This window comes from Aythya ferina, assembly GCF_964211825.1.
Source record: "Aythya ferina genome assembly, chromosome: 4".
Lineage (NCBI taxonomy): Eukaryota > Metazoa > Chordata > Aves > Anseriformes > Anatidae > Aythya > Aythya ferina.
This window is the reverse complement of record NC_140300.1, coordinates 72,990,124-73,007,493: the sequence shown is the minus strand read 5'-3', so window position 1 is coordinate 73,007,493 and position 17,370 is coordinate 72,990,124. Positions and strand designations below refer to the sequence as shown.

Sequence of the window (17,370 nt, the reverse complement as noted above, 5' to 3'; positions counted from 1 at the left end):
ATTTAACATACTTGTAAAGGAGAGACTTTCACATGTTTTTATAGGATAGAAATGTTTGTTCTTTAGGCCTGGATAATAATAACAAGTTTTGTTGACAAAGCAAAGCAACACGGGAACAAACAAACAAACACAGTTCTACCTGGCACAATTACATAGACCAAAGTTGTAAGAGGAGTAAAATGAATGCCATCAGTCTTGACATTGAGCCTTTTTTCCTTTGAGACCTACAATTTCTATTTGAAGGAAGGAAATCATCAGACTCTACCTGATATCATGATTTCAGCCATCAACAAAATGTTGGTTTTCTTCTTTTCCCCACTGTCAATATCCTTGAAAATTGCATTGCCTCGTGTGTTCTGGAGCAGGGTCTCTGGTGTTGGCACTGGCCCTGCCTCCTTCTGCACAGAGATACTTCCTGAAAAAGACAAGAAAAAGAAGACACAGACTATTTAAATCTACTGAACGAACATTTTGATTTTCAGTGACTCTATGATCTACTTTCCAGTAATCACAGTGGTTTCATTTTAAAATAAAAAAGTTTCCTCCCAGCCTAGCCTGTTTCTGGCTTCAAATTATTCCTGAAAACACTCACGGGTGGGTTTTCTCAAATGCAAAGGAAAAGGAAGGCAACTCACGTCAGCCCTGCAGGCATCTCTCTCACTGACAGTGTCAAGGGAAAAATGAAATAGTCAGACTACATGGTATTGCCCCAGAACAACACCCCAGTGCTTCTCACAGGAGATTTGTTCTATTTACTTCTGGTGAACACACTAAAGCATTCATGAAAAAGCATCTTGGATGCAATAGTCCCTCAGGAAGGAGCGGTATGTTCAGACAACAACCAGTGCATCAGCTGTTGGCAACAGGAAGGAGACAGAGGTGGACAGCAGAAGCAGAGCTGCCAGTTGTGAGCCCAGGGCTGTGGTTCAAAAACACAGAAGTACAAAGACAGAGTTGGAAGGGGTGGTTCATTCCGACAGATCTACATAGGAAGAGTAAAGCAATTTCTACCCTCACACAAGCTTTATCACTTCATCGAATGCTCTACTCTTCTTCCTGTAGTATGTACATCCAAACTCAAGTGACGTACACCTGAGCCATATCATATCAATTAGCTGTCTGTTTTACTAGCCGAGCTTGTGAAGTTTCTTGTAAAAGTCAGACATTGTTCTAATTATGACATCCCAATCAAGGATATGAAAGTGACACTATCTATGCATAGGAAAGTTATGTCAAAGAGCTTGAACAACTCAGGCTCGAGATGAAAAAAAAAAAAAAAAAAAAAAAAAAGGAAAAAAAGAAAGGAGGGAAAGAAAAAGAAGGTAAGCAGCAGTGTGAAACTAATGCCTGTAAAGGAAAATACATAATATTATAATTCTTCAGAGAAGCTGTCATTCATTTTGTAGAACAAGGTGAATATTTTTCAGTGTTATCTGCCAGGGTCCTTAAAGGGACCTTTGTCTGGAAGTGGAGGATTGTACCTGCTGTTGTGTTGGAAGCATCCAGTGCACGACAGGTTTTTCCATCTTGAGTTTTCACAAATCCTGGATGGCACATGCAATGGACAACTCCAAAATTGTTTTCACAGATCTGATCACAACCTCCATTCTGATAAAGGCAAGGATTTGTCCCTAGCACAGAAAAACAGGAAATTTAACAAGTGGATTCTTCAGTCAAGTTGGAGCATTTGGAAAAACAATAAGGACTGACAAAAACTAGAAGTTTTCTAGTTTATTTGTTTTTTAATTAAAAATAGATGTGTATAATCAGGTATAAATGTTATAACCTACCCTCTGTCAGGAAAGCAGATTTGCATACCCTTCATCTAATAAATGTATCACTTTTTATTTATTTATTTATTTTTTAATTTCCTTATTTATCCCTCCTTTAATTTTTAGAGTCCTAGCATTCCCTGAAAGAACATTACAAGGACATAGGGAGCCCATGATTACCTTCTCTCTGTCATGGTCTATTGAATTACTTGATTTTTTTCTGCTTACTGGGAGATTGTTTCCAACAGAAAATCAAATAATTTGGCCCAAATTAATGTATCTTACAAAAATCTTTCCCTATGTCATTTGTTATTATTCATGCATGAGAGGGGTGCTAGTAAAGTAGGATAAATAGGAATTACAAGACTGTGGTAGGCCTGTGGAAATTGGTCAGTGTACATTCTTGAGCATGATTATAAATACACAAAATCATTTTGTATTCCTGGACTTATGCCCAGGTGAGGCTTTCAGTGAATGCTGGCAGAGCTACGTGAAGCTTTTAAAGAACCACTTTCTAAAAAATTATTGTCTTCCCAAGGACAAGAGAACATCTATTCTATTGACATCAGTGAACAAGAGGAGGCTGGAAGGGAATGACTGCTTAATTTTTGCAGTATACCTGGTTTCGCCAAAGGATGAACTACAACCATTGATGAGGGTCTCAGCATGCTGCCTCGAAGACGTACCCTGTTTTGGCCGGTCTTCTTGTCCACTCTCATTAGTGATGGCCTAGCCCAGTCAGAAAACCAAAGGTGATCCTCAAACACTGCTACATCAAAGGGGCGGCCTACAAAGAAATAAGATTCTTCATTTCCACATCTGTAGAACACACATAAGAAACCACGTAAATAAAATCAGTATCTACTTCTATCACAGTGGCTTCTCTACTTTGATGTCTCATGGGGTGGAATAAGCATCCATGAATGAAGGACCATGGGCATCACTCATGCTCTTAGCAGAGGAGACTGCAATACCTGCCTGGCTCAGTCCATTCTCTAGACTGCTGGTGACCTCCAACCAAACCAAACCCACAGCATGCTTCTATTTCAGACATAATTTCTTGAAGTAGCATTGGGGATGTTCTTTCAGAAGTGGAGTGCCTCCCTCTTCTGCCAACAAGTGGCCCAGCTCAGAGCTGCTGATGTACATGTCTCCACGGGCAGCTTTCAGGTAGCCAGTATGCCAGTATGTCTTCTCTGCAAGTGCCAAGAGCACGCGCAAGGGCAAGACAGAGGTCCACACATACACATAACCATGCACGTTCACTAGCCAATTCATCACAGAGCAAAATTCAAGAGGGAAATTCATTTTCCTTACTTCAGCCCACTAGCAGCAGTAGGCTGTGACTTGTTAGCCACTGTCAGCTAGCTAACAGCAGCAGCTGATACAAATCATAGGATGCAACAGATCATTTGGGAAGCTTCTTTACTTTTCATTAATTACTAAGGGAATCTAGACACCTGTTTAGGCCCCAAGTACAGAGTACAGCAATTTTTCCTTGGTAACCTAACATTATCTGCACTAGAAATCTACAGATGTCTTTTAGACACATGATGGTATGATTAGTGCTTTTATATTTGGATGTAGGTGTCAACTAGATGATATTTAACCTCAGTAATAAATGTGAGACCCTAAAAGGTATTAGTTTTTAGAAAGACAAAACAAAACAACAAAACAAAACAAAAAAACAGAGCTAATAAACAAAACAAATTAAATTGATAAATTAGAACCTTGGAGAAATGGTATGCGTTGGTATATTTTAAATAAACCACAAATGAGATAAAATACCACAATCCTACATAAGAAAAGTTCTAAGACATTATTTAAATGTTCTTAAGTATTAAGTTTAAGAGCATATTTTTATTCTGCTAGCACTTCGCCACCTCCACGGAACTGTGCTTGGTTACTGGTCATGGTTCTTAGCTCTTCATTAAATTTGAGCAACTAGTCCAAGATCTACACATTGTCTCCGTCCAAACATTCATTCACATTCAGAGGATCTATAGCTTGCACTACCAACAAAAAACACCCCATTTTGACCAGGAATTCCTTAAACTCTCCACTTATAAATATATTAAGGATTAAAAAAAAAAAAAAAAAAAAAAAAAAAAAAAAAGTGCAATGTCATTAATGGAATAGAAGGAACAGGAGAGTTAATAGTCACATGCAAGCAGAATCCTTTCCAAAACAATGCAAACCCGAGCCATTACATAAATAAAAAGAATGGTTGTGTTGTTTAATGCCTTGGACGAGTGCTTACAAGCTGTTTTACTTATAGCTAAAAATGGGGTTAGGAGAAGAACAGAACTAATCTTATTTTGCATGTAGTTATACTGAATGAATTCTCAGTACAGGGGCACTAGAGGGAGCTGGTGTAGTAAAATTGGTGCTACAGCAGTGTGTGTATGAACAGGTGCTGCTTTCCCTTCTTCCAGGGTAAAGCTGTCAGAGAACACAAGCTGAATTCTGGTCTCACTAACAACTTTAGCATAACTTCAGGGTATCAAGTCTCTCTGCCTCTCTAAACTCACTCCCCTGCTGGTTTTCACTTCTTCTCTTTCACTCCTTTCCATACAGGCATCGATGTCCTTTTCTCCCACCTCCAGTCATCCATGTATCACTGTCCAAAACCTACACCTTTCCCGTACCCTGTGGTTCTCCAGCGCTCCTAGCTCTCCTTCTCTGTTCTCTCCCCATAAGACACTGTCCTATTCCTAAACAAAGTGAAACATTCAGCAGGCTTCCAGGTCCTCCTCACAGGTCAGCTGCAAGGCAGAGTGTACACCAGAGCATGTGCAGCAGCGGAAGAGGAGTGTGTCAAGTCACTGCTCAGGGCTCTCAATGTCTTATGGACTGCAGAACACTCCATAATCCCTCCAAAATCTCACTCTGCACACCTGCAAACAAGTGAGGGGGCATCTGGCTTGGGAGATGAACACAGTCCTTCACAGAGCAGAGCCTAGAACAGCATCAGCTTAACAGGAACTGTGAAGTCTCTACCCATGCCAGTCATGATATTGAGCCAAGAGTCCTCATTCTGCCCATGTTTTGTAAGTACACCTACAAAACAAGTCTGGTCCCCAAAGAGATGTCAGACACAAAAAGGAATTAACCACTCCAGAAATTAATTTACTATGTATGAGATCCTTAAACATGTTTTACTTAAAATGCGATACAACATCAGTTCTTCATTGCTAATACTTCTGTTTTCTTGCTCCAAAAAAACACAATTACATGTCAAACAATAGCAATATCAGCAATAACAACTACCAGCATATTGCATAAATCACTTTTCCATTCAATGCCTATTGTGTATTTAGAATCGTTCCAGTGTTCAGCACTGTGCAGATGCAGGTTCTTTGCTCAAGGACCTTAACGGCCAAGATCAATTCTCTTCCAGTTTACGTCAATATAACTCGCTGGCATAATAAACACTGCAAAAACTGAATTAAACTAGGCAGTCATGCATGGAACAAGCAAAACACGTTTTTAATTTTTTCCTTCTTTTTACTTCTCTGGTGAAGGCAGAGGAAATCTCTGTATAATAAATGCTAAGTGGCTGATTTGTAAAAGCAGAGAGTGTTAGAAAGGTGTTCTTTTGCTAAAATGAATATGCAAAAGTCATCTGGGTGACAGAATGGAAAATAAAGTAATGCCATTAACCTTAACACAGGGTTGCAAGCACAGCCAGTGATGGGTAATTCACGTGCAGAGTCACATTAGCACACACACAGGCATACCGACAAGGGCAGTAGGTAATTATCAACCTCAAAGCCTCACCTACATCATTCTGTGCAAGAATTCGACGATCAGAACCATCCAGGTTTGCACTTTCAACCACCGACAGCTTAGCATCACACCAGTACAACTTGTTGGCTAAGTAGTCAAGAGTTATCCCACTGGGAGATGCTAGCCCAGTGCCAGCTATAACTCGACGATCGCTGCCTTCTAATGAAGAGCTGTCAATCCGGGGACGGACCCCCATTTCAGTCCAGAATAATCTCCTTTAGAAAACAAAATGCACACAAGAAATCAGTAAGGAAATATTTGTCATCTGCTCCACTGAGTTCTTTCAAAGCAGGAAGATCAGAACAGCACAATGCAGGCCTGAGGCATAGGAGAAAAGGTATGTGCTTCCAGCAAATATATTAGCTTCTGATCTTTTAAAATTTGCCATAACTTATGCAGAATCCCCACTATGTTCGTCGGCACAAAGCCTTTGAAAAACAACTCACACTTTCTACCAAGTCCTCATACAGGACTTGCATTAGCCAGCTGTTTGGCTAAATGACAGCAATGCACAAACACAACCCAAGTTACCCACCACCTATGGAAAGCAAACAATAGTCCTCAGGTGGTTTTTTTTTGTTTTTAAAAAAGAAACCAGTAACAAGTCTCACCTCTTATTTTAATAAAATCCCATTTCTCATGGTCTCCCTCTAGAGTCATCAGTATTACACAAGGAATGCTGAATCCCACTGAATATTTTTCAAGGAACAACACAAGATAGCAGCTCAAATCATAGATAGCCAAAACCACAAATTGCTTTTGAATTTTGAATTTTGGATTCCAGCCTTCCAAGGCATTCGATGTCTTTGTCAGGTTTACAGGGACACCCATAGATTTGCTTAGCTTTGTTTACAGAAGTAATTTTGCTGTAGCCAGTGCAGGGATCAGTATTCTTGATAGTCTTGCATCTGTCTCAGATTCCTCTTTAGTATGAACTTTACTGTTACGGACATTGTTGCTGCTTTTGCCATTAACACTCTAATAAAGGAGGTTTTAGTGATGTTTCCTTCTCTGTTTCCATTCTGATATTTTTTTAAATCTATATGGGAAATGAACATGTCCCAGACCACAACAAAAAACTAGCAATAAAGCACTGCAGTTCGTATTACTCCACTGTCTGAACCTGAGGCTTAATGCATTTTTTGTCTGCCAAAAGGGCAAGGCTGGTGTGCTCATTTTGAAGAAACCTCCCTAAGTATTACACAATTAAACACGTTTATCACTCCTTACTTCACAAATGGGTGAACGGCAATCCCTCGGGGCTGGGAGATATCCTCCCAGATGATCATTTTTCTTTGCATTCCATTCAAATTGCTCCTTTCAATGCATGCCTTCCTGCAACACACAGAGCACTGTTAGGTCCTCCCTGATATCTTTTTAATTACCTTCTCAGGCAGAATGTACTAAGTTTTTGCATTGCTTTAATTTAGCACAAAACTATAATAAATAATTTTGCAAAGACAGTAAGTAATCCTGCTGCTGTGGAGTGTCCAGTTGTTTTATCTACAAGTAATTCATGTTACAGCTTCATTATCTGGTCCAGGGCATGATGATAAAATACCTGCTATTCTACCAAGGACCTGAAGTTCTCCTATTTTGGGCAAATAATGAGTTGGAAGTATGATCACTAATAGATTAATCTAAGCTTTAAAGGGAGTCAAGAACAAAACCAGCTCCTAACTAAATAGCATTATCAAATGTGTAAAGAATTTTTGTTTTCAATAGCATTTTTCATCCAGAAATCTCCAGACAATTTACATAGCATATCTATTTTACAGGGAGGAATGAAGCAAAGGTCCTTATGATCACTCATCTAATCTACAGCAGTCAAATACAGAACCTATGTTGCCTGTTCCCCAATCCATTTTTTTTTTTTTTTTTCAGAAAACTGTATAGGCTCATTGCTAGAAAATTCACCTTGCTGAATAAATATCAGCCTCTACCTGAAAGCTAGCCTATAGCTTTCCATGTCAAGAAAATCCACATGAGGATGGAAGGAGAAATTTACATACACATATACACGCGCACACACATTTTCTATATATGTGTAATACAAACAAGCAAACCCAGAGAGTGAAAAGAAAAGTGGCAGATACAGATTCATGGCTCCTTCCTTGGCTCTTGTCCTATGGAGGTGAGCAGCACAATTTCCCATTTCACTTTTATATGGGAGTATGACCATGCAGAGAAGTTTGTACCTAACAGCAAGGAAATGGCCTAGCAGCACCTCTAACAAGGAGAGGGAAGGCACTCGGGACTTTTAAAATCACCTTTTATTAACTGATAAAATATGGGTTATACTGAAGCATCATGACTGCTCTTCAAGGAGTCATCACTGCATGTCCTTATCTGACTCTGCCTTTTCATCAAAGGTGAATTTTGGTTCTCTCTCTCCACATGTAAGTTTAGGTACCGACTGAAACATGAAGTCATACTGTCTGTCAGTGGTCATTCCCCTTTAATAAGAGATAATTGACAAGGACTCTCCATCAGCTTTAAGGGGCATGAGTTTGGCTGTAAACAATGTTGACTTCTGCCCAAGATGTACTCAGTGCAATAATACTCGTAGTATATATGTATATATAATATATCTATCTATCTATCTATCTATATATATATACACTCAGACACACAGTGTGTATGTCTGAGAGTATACACACATTCACATGCATCTGCACATACATACATGTATATATACAGTACATGCTTTAGATTCCTTGCAGCTGAGTCTAAACTCTTGCTCCTTGGAAAGATAAAGATAAAAATACAATAGCAGACAAAGTGAACTTCCAGCATTTCAGTTTTAGAGAGCCTTCCAACTGTATACACTGGAGATTAGAGCTATCCAGTCAGAATGTGAAGCGTTACTGAATTTAGTTTGATATCTCAGCTATTCCTGCATCACCAGTCATTTATTCCAAATATCTTATGGCATGCTTTGACATAAATGCACAGTGGAGCTTGTACCCTCTGTCTGTCCAATACAATTTACGGTTAATCCAGTCAACAGCAAGGCCTTCGGGTATATCTACAGCTTCTTGAATAACTTTTTCACGATTTGAGCCATCCAGATCAGCTCGTTCTATCCACTTCAAGGCAGTGTGGGCAAAGTAAATCTGTGAAGAAATAACAGGTGATGTATGATTAGTTCCCAAAGCACTTTCTGCTTTATTTTCCTTGTCTCATATTTCCTCTTCTGAAAGAACTTTTTCATCTTGGAAGTTCCCTGAACTGCTTATTCATGAAAAGCTGCATGGGTAACCTGTGATCCCTGATCAAATAAAGGGCATATATCCTTCAGCCAGGATGACTTCTACAGGCTGCTTGTGCTTAGCTCTAAATCCTGGCTGCCCTACATACAGTCCCTTAAATATCCTATGGTTTTGTTGTAGTGAGCAGCTACCTCACATGAAGAACCACTGAGAAAGCAAAAGCAGGAGCAGCCAAAGGAAGCGTGTTACCATTTCACTGCCTGCTCTTTTGAAAAAGGGAGTCAGAGGAGGGAATAGTACTGTATGTGTGTTAGGGAGGTGGAAGGGGAAAGGGAGTCATATAGTGTGCTTCTGTTTTGTCTCTTTCAGGCGGCGTATATCTGCATTTCTTACCAGGTGTTGATTCTGTAAAGCCCCAACTATTCCAGAGGAGCCTTCTCAGGTTTGGGTTAAAATAAAAGATTTCTACTGGGGGAGAACTAGTTTCACATTTTCCAGTGAGAAAAAAAGTAAATTTGTCCTGTATTTGATATCCAGAGGGTTCCAAACACTGTACAGCAGAACCACATACAAAACCATGCTGAGGCTTTCTTTGCAAATAGTAACAAGCAAAGAGAAAACATGAGGCCAAAGGAAGCAGTAGAGAAGTCTCTTGCCTTAAACCAGCTAAGTTAACTACCATGGGAGCAACAGAGCTTTGCAGAGCAAGTTTACCTTGAACCTCGACCCTGCACTGCCAGGACAGGACTGCTGGATTCCCTCACCTCCACACTGCAGACCTCACAGGGCAACAAATGTGCACTTCCCCTGCCACCGCAGTGTTTTTTTCACACTCAGTACAGTGCAGAACAACTGCGAGCTCCCCAGCAGGGCCCTATTTCAGGGGCAAGTGGCCATGTTCCAGCAGAGCCTGAAATGATCCTCCTGTAACGTGGATCTGGTGACATTCCCATGTGCTTAGCTGTGTCCACCCAGGCCTTGAGACATTTCCAGCAGCTTAACTGAGCTCCTCATTGCCTTTCACTTTACCACCCGGTACCTTTTTTTTTTTTTTTTTTTTTTAAATCACTTTTACAGTGTAAATGAATCTCACCATTGGAAAAAATGACTATCTGCCACATAAAGTTTAGCAAAGTTTAGCTGAGCTCTTCTTCCAAACTCTGCAGGCAGAGTGCATGGCACTGGGAAGTGGCCACACATTCAAAGAGCTCTTTCTGCAGAGAAGACTCCTCTTTCCAACAGGAATATCTTGTAATATGAGGAATACGTTTCATAAGAACAATAAACCCAGCAAGTGTTCAGCAGATTTGTTCAGTAGTGTTGGGACATAAGGATGTAATTCTTGTTATGATTGCATCTAGGTTTAGCAGAGATTGTGGCAAGGAGCTGTACAGAACAAAATGCACTGTTGTTTTTACAGCTACCCGATGGAAAAACAAACAGTATATTTCCAGGAAACAGTACTGAAATCCTAAGGCAGAAACAATCAATCACACAAAACTTAAGTCATGCATGAATATAGAAATCCTAATTTCCTGTGAATTAGCCATGTCAATGTACAAAGCACATTAAATTAGCAAGCAAAGGATGAAACCCTTCAGCTAGTGTTTGGTATCGTGTACCAGCAGTGCTCCTGCACAGGCAAAAGAGCAACACGCAGCACAACGTGTAATCTGGATCACTGACAGCAGAAAGGTTAAGGCATACGAAAGCCCAATCCATTTGTCCTTGCAACACTTCAAAATCCTCTCATTTTTAATACCTTACCTTATTTTCCACTGGGTCAGAATCCAGAGCTAAGACTATTCCCATCTGCCAGTCAAGTAAACTTGTGTAATCCATTCCATCAAAACTGATCCGGCGGATATCTTGGCCATTTGCAAACAGCAGGAACGGCCTGGGGCCTGTTGGTGAAAATTTGCACATGCATTAGCCTCACCAGGTTCAAAGTCATCTCTGTTCTGCATCGCTACACAGGGATACTCTGAGTGGGAGTGACAGCTACTGCAGACAGCTACTCCATGTTCTTTTTGCCGCTTTAATAATATAATCAGCAATGTCTTAATTACTGAAGAAGGAAAATTCTGGATGCTGCTTTTTTGTTTGTTTCTTTCCTATTTCATATTTTTTTTTCTGTTCTGTATAACCATGAACATTTTTTCAGATCAAATTAATTTCATCCTCATTTAACTATAGTAAATACCGGAGGCAAACCCCAAGCAAGCTAATGGAAGCTTTGACTCTGTGAAACTGTAAATAACCACACAAACCAAGATGCGATTTATGTAACAAAGAAACAAAAAGAAGATTTAAAAGCCTGAAAGTAAAATTCAGACTTTAAGCCATCTTCCCATCTCCAATGCCAGATAAATGTCTTAAGCATATAACAGAGAAGGACAAAATGAATTTGGTAGTATTTTATATTATTGTATTAGATTTATCACCTTTGGATCCTAGATTTAAATCTCACACAGATCTGAGATAACCTCATGCATCACTTTAATTTGTTAATTTGGCAGTCTAAAACTATTTCCCAAGAGAACATTTTTTCTGTTCTTATAACTAAGCTAAAGGCAAGTTTGGGATTAATTGTACCCAGTATAAATATAACATAAGTGTTCTCAACTCAGAAAGCTAGCATTGTAAGCAGGTAACAGTAGAAGACAAAAGGGGAACAGAAGCAAGAAGAAACGCCCTATACCCTTGCCCTATATCCTGCTTGCCTCTGACAAAGAAAAATGTGTGAACAGGCTTTCAGAACAAGTGTCTTGCCCAAGATCATCCTCAAAATTTGTGATAAAGGCAGTCTCTATCTCTGCTGCATGGCACACTTAGGGAATTAGCATCAAGACAGCCATCCCTTTGCATTTCACAGCATCACCATAAATGCAAGAACACCCATCTATTGTCTGTGAGAAGCCTTTTTGCATTAAAAGCAAGAAAATTGCTGTCTCCCAACAAATAAATTTTTTCTCCTATTGCTAAAACAAATCACGAGCTTCTCTTTTCATCCTCTCTCTCCTGAAATTGCATATATCTTGGTGCTCACCAGGGTCTGACCTTATCTCAGAAGGAACTGATGGGTCTGGAATTCAGACATGGATATTAAAGACTTGGGTTTTCTGGGGTCAATGGGAGAGAAATATCCTTATAGGGAAGGTACTTCAACAGCCTATTCCCTGTCCTGTTCTCTGAATGTAGACACTTCAACCCCAGCTTTTTGTCACTGGGCAGAAATTACACCCACATTTATCTGAATGCACAACCACTTGACTACTGAAGATACACCCCTGCTGTACAAGAGCCCAAAGTGAAATGCAGAAGTTGGATAATGGACAGAACCTCGTGTGAGGGAGACTGAGTTGTATACTTACGGTGTTTGTTCTAACACATTTCTAAAACAGGTTATTTTTCCAAAAAAAATACTTCCCAAGTTTCACAAAGGAACCTAGAACTGGTACAAAAATGCATCCTGGTTATGCTACCCACTTTGAAATCCTCTGAAATGTTTTTGCTTTTATGGTAGTAACATATAGGCATATCAAGATACTGACCTATGGCAGTGCAGTGCTTTCTGTCTCCCTGAAGCTTATATCCAGGAAAGCAAGCACACTCCCAGGAGGATGGGCTTAAAGAAGAACATATCTGACTACAGCCACCGTTATCTGGAGATGTGCAACCTTAAACAGAGCATTTGAAAATTTTAACTTTGCCATCCTAAGAAAAAAATACAACAAAATCATAAGCATAAGCAAGAAAATGATCCACTCTGGTTAGGATTTCTACAGTGTAAAGCCTCTCAGTGACCAAGAGGTTTCTTGAAAGGTCTCGTGTTGAAAGCAGAAGTCTAGTGACATGAAAGCAAATTAATTTCAGCTTCATCCAGAGCCTTTACAGAAAATTCATAACAAAAGCTGAGAATGCAGGGAAAGTGGAATATATGACCAGGTCTTCCATGTGTTGATTCTCCCAGATAACTCTTTGTCCCATGGAAATCTCTTCCAATGTAAAACAAAAATTCTATCAGAGACTGCACTCCATGCAAAGCAGCAGCCAGGCAATGCTATTCTTCCCCAGAAGTTGATTAGGATAGGATGCCGAAATGATGAAATACAGTGGCTTTCTAATACAACAAGCCAAGATTTTGTATGAAATGAAATTCTTTCTTCCTGGGGCTGTGCAATGCCAACCTGAACTTACGCAGTGGAGCGTCCCCAGTGAAACAGCAACACTGACTGAATCCAGGTATACAGTGCAGTCCAAAGCATGTATGGGTTGTAAAAGGGGAAGGGGATTTGTCAAGGCATAAGGCTGGCATCAATGGAGCTGTCATGATCCACAGATTGAAGAAATACAACTGAAAACCTACAGCTTCCTGAATTTGGAAAGCTTGCTGGAATGTGGAATGACAGATGAGTAGGTGGAACTGCTCCAAATGCTCTGGCTGCAAAAATTCCATTTGTGGGTAATTACATGAAATTGCTGCAAGTTAGAGTGAGTCAGAACCTGGGTTTCGTGATGTTGATAAAGTCGTCTTCAGCTTATACCCAAGCCTTAATTTTGTATCATCTGTCCTATGATTCCTCTCAAATATAAATGGTAGATTTTTTCTGCAACAAACATCTGGGAGATGCCTTGGTCTGTGCAAACTACAAAAGAATTTGGCTTGTAAATATTGGATGCTGTTGCTAAGAAACATCTATTAAAAATGAAGATGAATATTGCACATCTCAGCACTTAAAGAGCCTGACATTCCATTGCCTCCTATCTTGTACAATCATTTACAGCTGTGCAAAATGAGTATAAAATGCCATCATTTACTTCTGGCTCTCAGTGCCAAGAACAAACAGAGTTTGGCAGTCACTACAGCTAGAAAAATGTTAAATACTTACCCGTGCATGTTTTGCCATCCACTTTGAGTATAGATCCTTCAGGACAAAAGCAAACAGGCCCTTTAGATGTCTGAAGGCAACCGTGGCTACATTCAGTGTCATTACTTACACAGGAAATTAGCTCTACAGTAATGTAAAGAGGGGAAAAAAATCAGAAATGAAACATTTTTACTACTCCTCACCAAAAAAAATTAAAAGACTTCTTAACACTTTCATATATACACTTTCTTATATATGAGAAAGAGAGAGAGAGAGAGAGAGAGAGAGAGAAAGAAAGAAAGAAAGAAAGAAAAACTGATAGCAGAGAGAACAACAGTTCTGTTTTTTGTTTTTGTTTTTTGTTTGTTTTTTTTCTTCTGGGTTTTTGTTTCTTTGCTGTTTTTTTTTTGTTTTGTTTTGTTTTTGTTTGATGGTATTTTTTTCCTCCTTTCTTTGTTCACCCTCTATTAATTACAGCAAAGGAAAAATCTGAAATTGTTGCTGGGTCATGAAGTCATTATAATGATCAGCTTTAAATTTTCCAAATTTTTATGAGGGAGCGTTATCAAAATAGAAATAATTTACAAAACTTTTATTTTTACATTTCATCCAAAATTATAAGGAAGGTAGACTTAAAGAATATGTGCTAAATGGAAAGACAATAAGGAAAAACTACTTTCCTACTTCTCCCAGGGTGACTGAGATAAAAACCAATAAAAATAGGAGATGAACCTTCCAGAAATACAACCATGTTCCTTAGTGGTAATTTTTGAGGCTATAGGGGCAAAACCATCCATGGACCTAGGAAGAGTCTCCTTTTACTTTCTATTATAATAGTTGTAGTGTTAACACTTTTTTAAGGTTTATTATTATTATTATCATTATTATTATTATATTTCTCTTTTATGCAATTCTATAGGATATCCTCCTTCTACCTTCTGCCCTGCAGTGCTGCATCTCCTTGTGTGCCCTGCAGAACCATACGGCAGCACCCCCTGGCAGACTGGAATAAACGCAGGTTTCCCACGGCTGCTTTTTTGAATCAGCTGCATACACCAACTTAAATGGTTTGTAGCTGTTGCCTTCTCCCAGGCAGCTGCACTCTGAACCTGGTTGCTCTAATCCTTTAAACACGGTGAAGGGGGTGAAGAAACTGATCTCAATGGACTGTTTGTTTCTGTCTGACCAGAGCTTGTGGCTTTGGATGAAAAGCTTCGTACAGGACTTGGGGGACAAAGCATCAATATCTGGTCAGCACGTGGACTTCTCACCTTGCATCTCTCTCTCTCTTAAGGTACGTTGATGGTGACATATCTGCCTTGTGCTACAGTAGTTATGGAGTTATACTGTCCATGCTGCATCCCTAGCCTGTGTTAGAAAAACATTATTTTCTATCTGATTTGAGGCACCCAAAATGTAGGCAGATGGTTCATCTAGTCATCCAGAATAGGACTAAGTTGCACAGCGTCTAAGTGGTGTTTTGGACACAGAGGGGTATCCCACCACCCGACAGCCTCTGGCTGCAGGTCTCCTATAGGTCCTTGTCACATCTGGCTGCCTTGTGCAGCTGTCTCCCACACCCTGGACACCCATGCTTAGGCCGCTAAATCCTGCTCCTGGATCCTCCTTAACAGAGCAAGAGAAGTGCCTCCTCGAGGTTTCAAACAAAAATTGATGAAAGAACAAAACTTTTAACCTCTGACTCTTACTATGACTAAAACATGGTCCTTGAAGCTTGCTCAAACACAGATCTTTGTTTTTTCCTTTGAATTGTCTATGTTCTCTGCATTTTGTTTTTCTACATTTGTCCAGGTTTAGACAGCCTCCTAGTTTATAAACACTTATGTTATATGGGTAAGTTCTCTCAAGTATATTTTTAATACACATTTTAATTGATTAAAAAAAAAAAAAAAAGAAAAAGAAAAAAAACTCCCAAAGTACAGCTGCCACCCAGAATAAACACTGTGATGTGTCTTGCTCATTGTAAACTTGCTTATGCATTTAATTTTATTGATTTCATGCACATAGCAAAGTTATCAACCCTGATCTGAAAAGAAAAAAGTTGATGCTGTAAGCTGCTCATTCAGAGACTATGCAAATCATTATGCAGGTTAGACAGTGAGCCAAATTCAGAGACTGCATTTAAAATGATGTAATTGCTTATGCACCTGGAATGTGCCACAGAGCTGAATCTGAGCAGAGAGGTCTCTCTAGTCTGGGGTTTAAGGCCCATAAGATACCTACTTACAAGTGCATTCATACCATAATCAGATTTTTCATTACTTGTATGTGACTAATCAAATTATCACCCATTATCAGCATCTCCAAATGGTCTACTGTCGAGTTATCTCTAATGACTCGATGATCAAGAAAATGACAGTCTGTATTCTTTGCTCCACGTATCATGTTTCAATATTATACCAGAATAAGTTGTGCTGCTAACTTTTGCTGCTGCTGAAAAGTCAGTGCACAAGCCATGTCACTGTACAGACAAACCTTGACAGAGTGCAAGTTTCCCAGAGGCGAGGGTGCTAGCTGGCAAACAACTCCCCAAACACCATAAAACATAGGCCTGTAATTCAACATGAGGACTGCATGCAGGCATGTAGAACCAGACACATGGATGCATTAAACCTGACTCCTTTTTGCTCCCCAAGAGGCTCACACTTGATTACTTATGTATGACTTACACTTTCTTAAACTTGCCATCTGTCTTTGGTTCACTTGGTTTAAGCTGATCCTACTTACATAATAAGGGATTGGAAGGGAGCAATGCAACACACAAAACTTGCAGAGGTTTTGGTGTTATATGAGAACCATCTCCAATATCATACTGGAGATGGTTTTGCATCACTGCTACTTACCGTGACATGTTTTCCTATCAGGCAGCAGAACAAAACCTCTGGGGCAGGTGCAGTAATAGGAACCAGGGATGTTCACACAGCCCAAAGTACAGCCATGATTCCAGAAGCCACATTCATTGATATCTGAGAAAAAAAAATAAAACATGTGCTGTGTCAGAATAAGGTCATCAACCAGCATCAGGGAACTGGATTAATGAAGCAAACTAGCAGTCTTCCAGACTGTTTTATCCATTCATTTTACAAAATATATTGACAGTAGCAAATGCCAAAAAAAATCAACTTTGCAGACCTCATTCAAATAAGCTTCAAAAAAATCCCAAGTAACCTATTCATTACGTACGAGTCCAGCACAGGTAGCCAGAAGCAAAGTATACCATCCTATAGAGAATCCAATGCCAGTTAAATCCTGTGCACACTCCAAAAATCCACATTAGACACTTTATTCAGACAATATTTTTTTTTAAAGGCTCCAGTGTGACTTAAGTAAAATTCTCAAATCCACAGAAGTGGATTAGAAGCTTCCTTTCAGAAAACAATACTGGCTAAATTCCTGAGAAAAAATCCTGAAGTGGATGGTTGTTTTAAATGCTATAAACTCGTAATTTTCATGTCTCTGCATCTTTTCAAATCTGGTTCTGTAGTGAAAAAGATGCTTCTAAAAGTTGTAACTATAATAATAGTATTAAATTTTGATTAAAGCAATCCAGATTAAATCATTTATACCCATTAAACCATTTATACCCATTAAAAATTTACACCAACTGCAATTTTTAAGACCTCTCAGTGTTTCTCAAGATAGGAATAAATAAAGTAGAAGAACAGAATAAAATTTTTGTCTGATGGAATAAAGCTGACAGTAGAT

The 17,370-nt window shown here is 39.3% G+C and overlaps 1 protein-coding gene across 3 annotated transcripts in view; it reads right to left on the bottom strand.

Annotated features, from left to right (window-relative positions):
- EGF (epidermal growth factor) overlaps nt 1–17,370 on the bottom strand; it is a 60,755-nt gene that overhangs the window by 19,858 nt on the left and 23,527 nt on the right. For all 3 annotated transcript variants that reach the window (XR_014692404.1, XM_084517189.1, XM_084517190.1), the window contains exons 8-17: nt 16,509–16,631; nt 13,666–13,788; nt 12,328–12,453; nt 10,541–10,677; nt 8,529–8,677; nt 6,792–6,896; nt 5,553–5,776; nt 2,392–2,559; nt 1,482–1,631; nt 266–415 (exon numbers count right to left, since the gene is read on the bottom strand). Coding sequence is in view for 2 of the 3 variants with exons in the window: in XM_084517189.1 (XP_084373315.1) it covers nt 266–415; nt 1,482–1,631; nt 2,392–2,559; nt 5,553–5,776; nt 6,792–6,896; nt 8,529–8,677; nt 10,541–10,677; nt 12,328–12,453; nt 13,666–13,788; nt 16,509–16,631 (1,455 nt within the window). In the remaining variant the exon portion in view is untranslated. The remainder of the gene's footprint in view (nt 1–265; nt 416–1,481; nt 1,632–2,391; nt 2,560–5,552; nt 5,777–6,791; nt 6,897–8,528; nt 8,678–10,540; nt 10,678–12,327; nt 12,454–13,665; nt 13,789–16,508; nt 16,632–17,370) is intronic.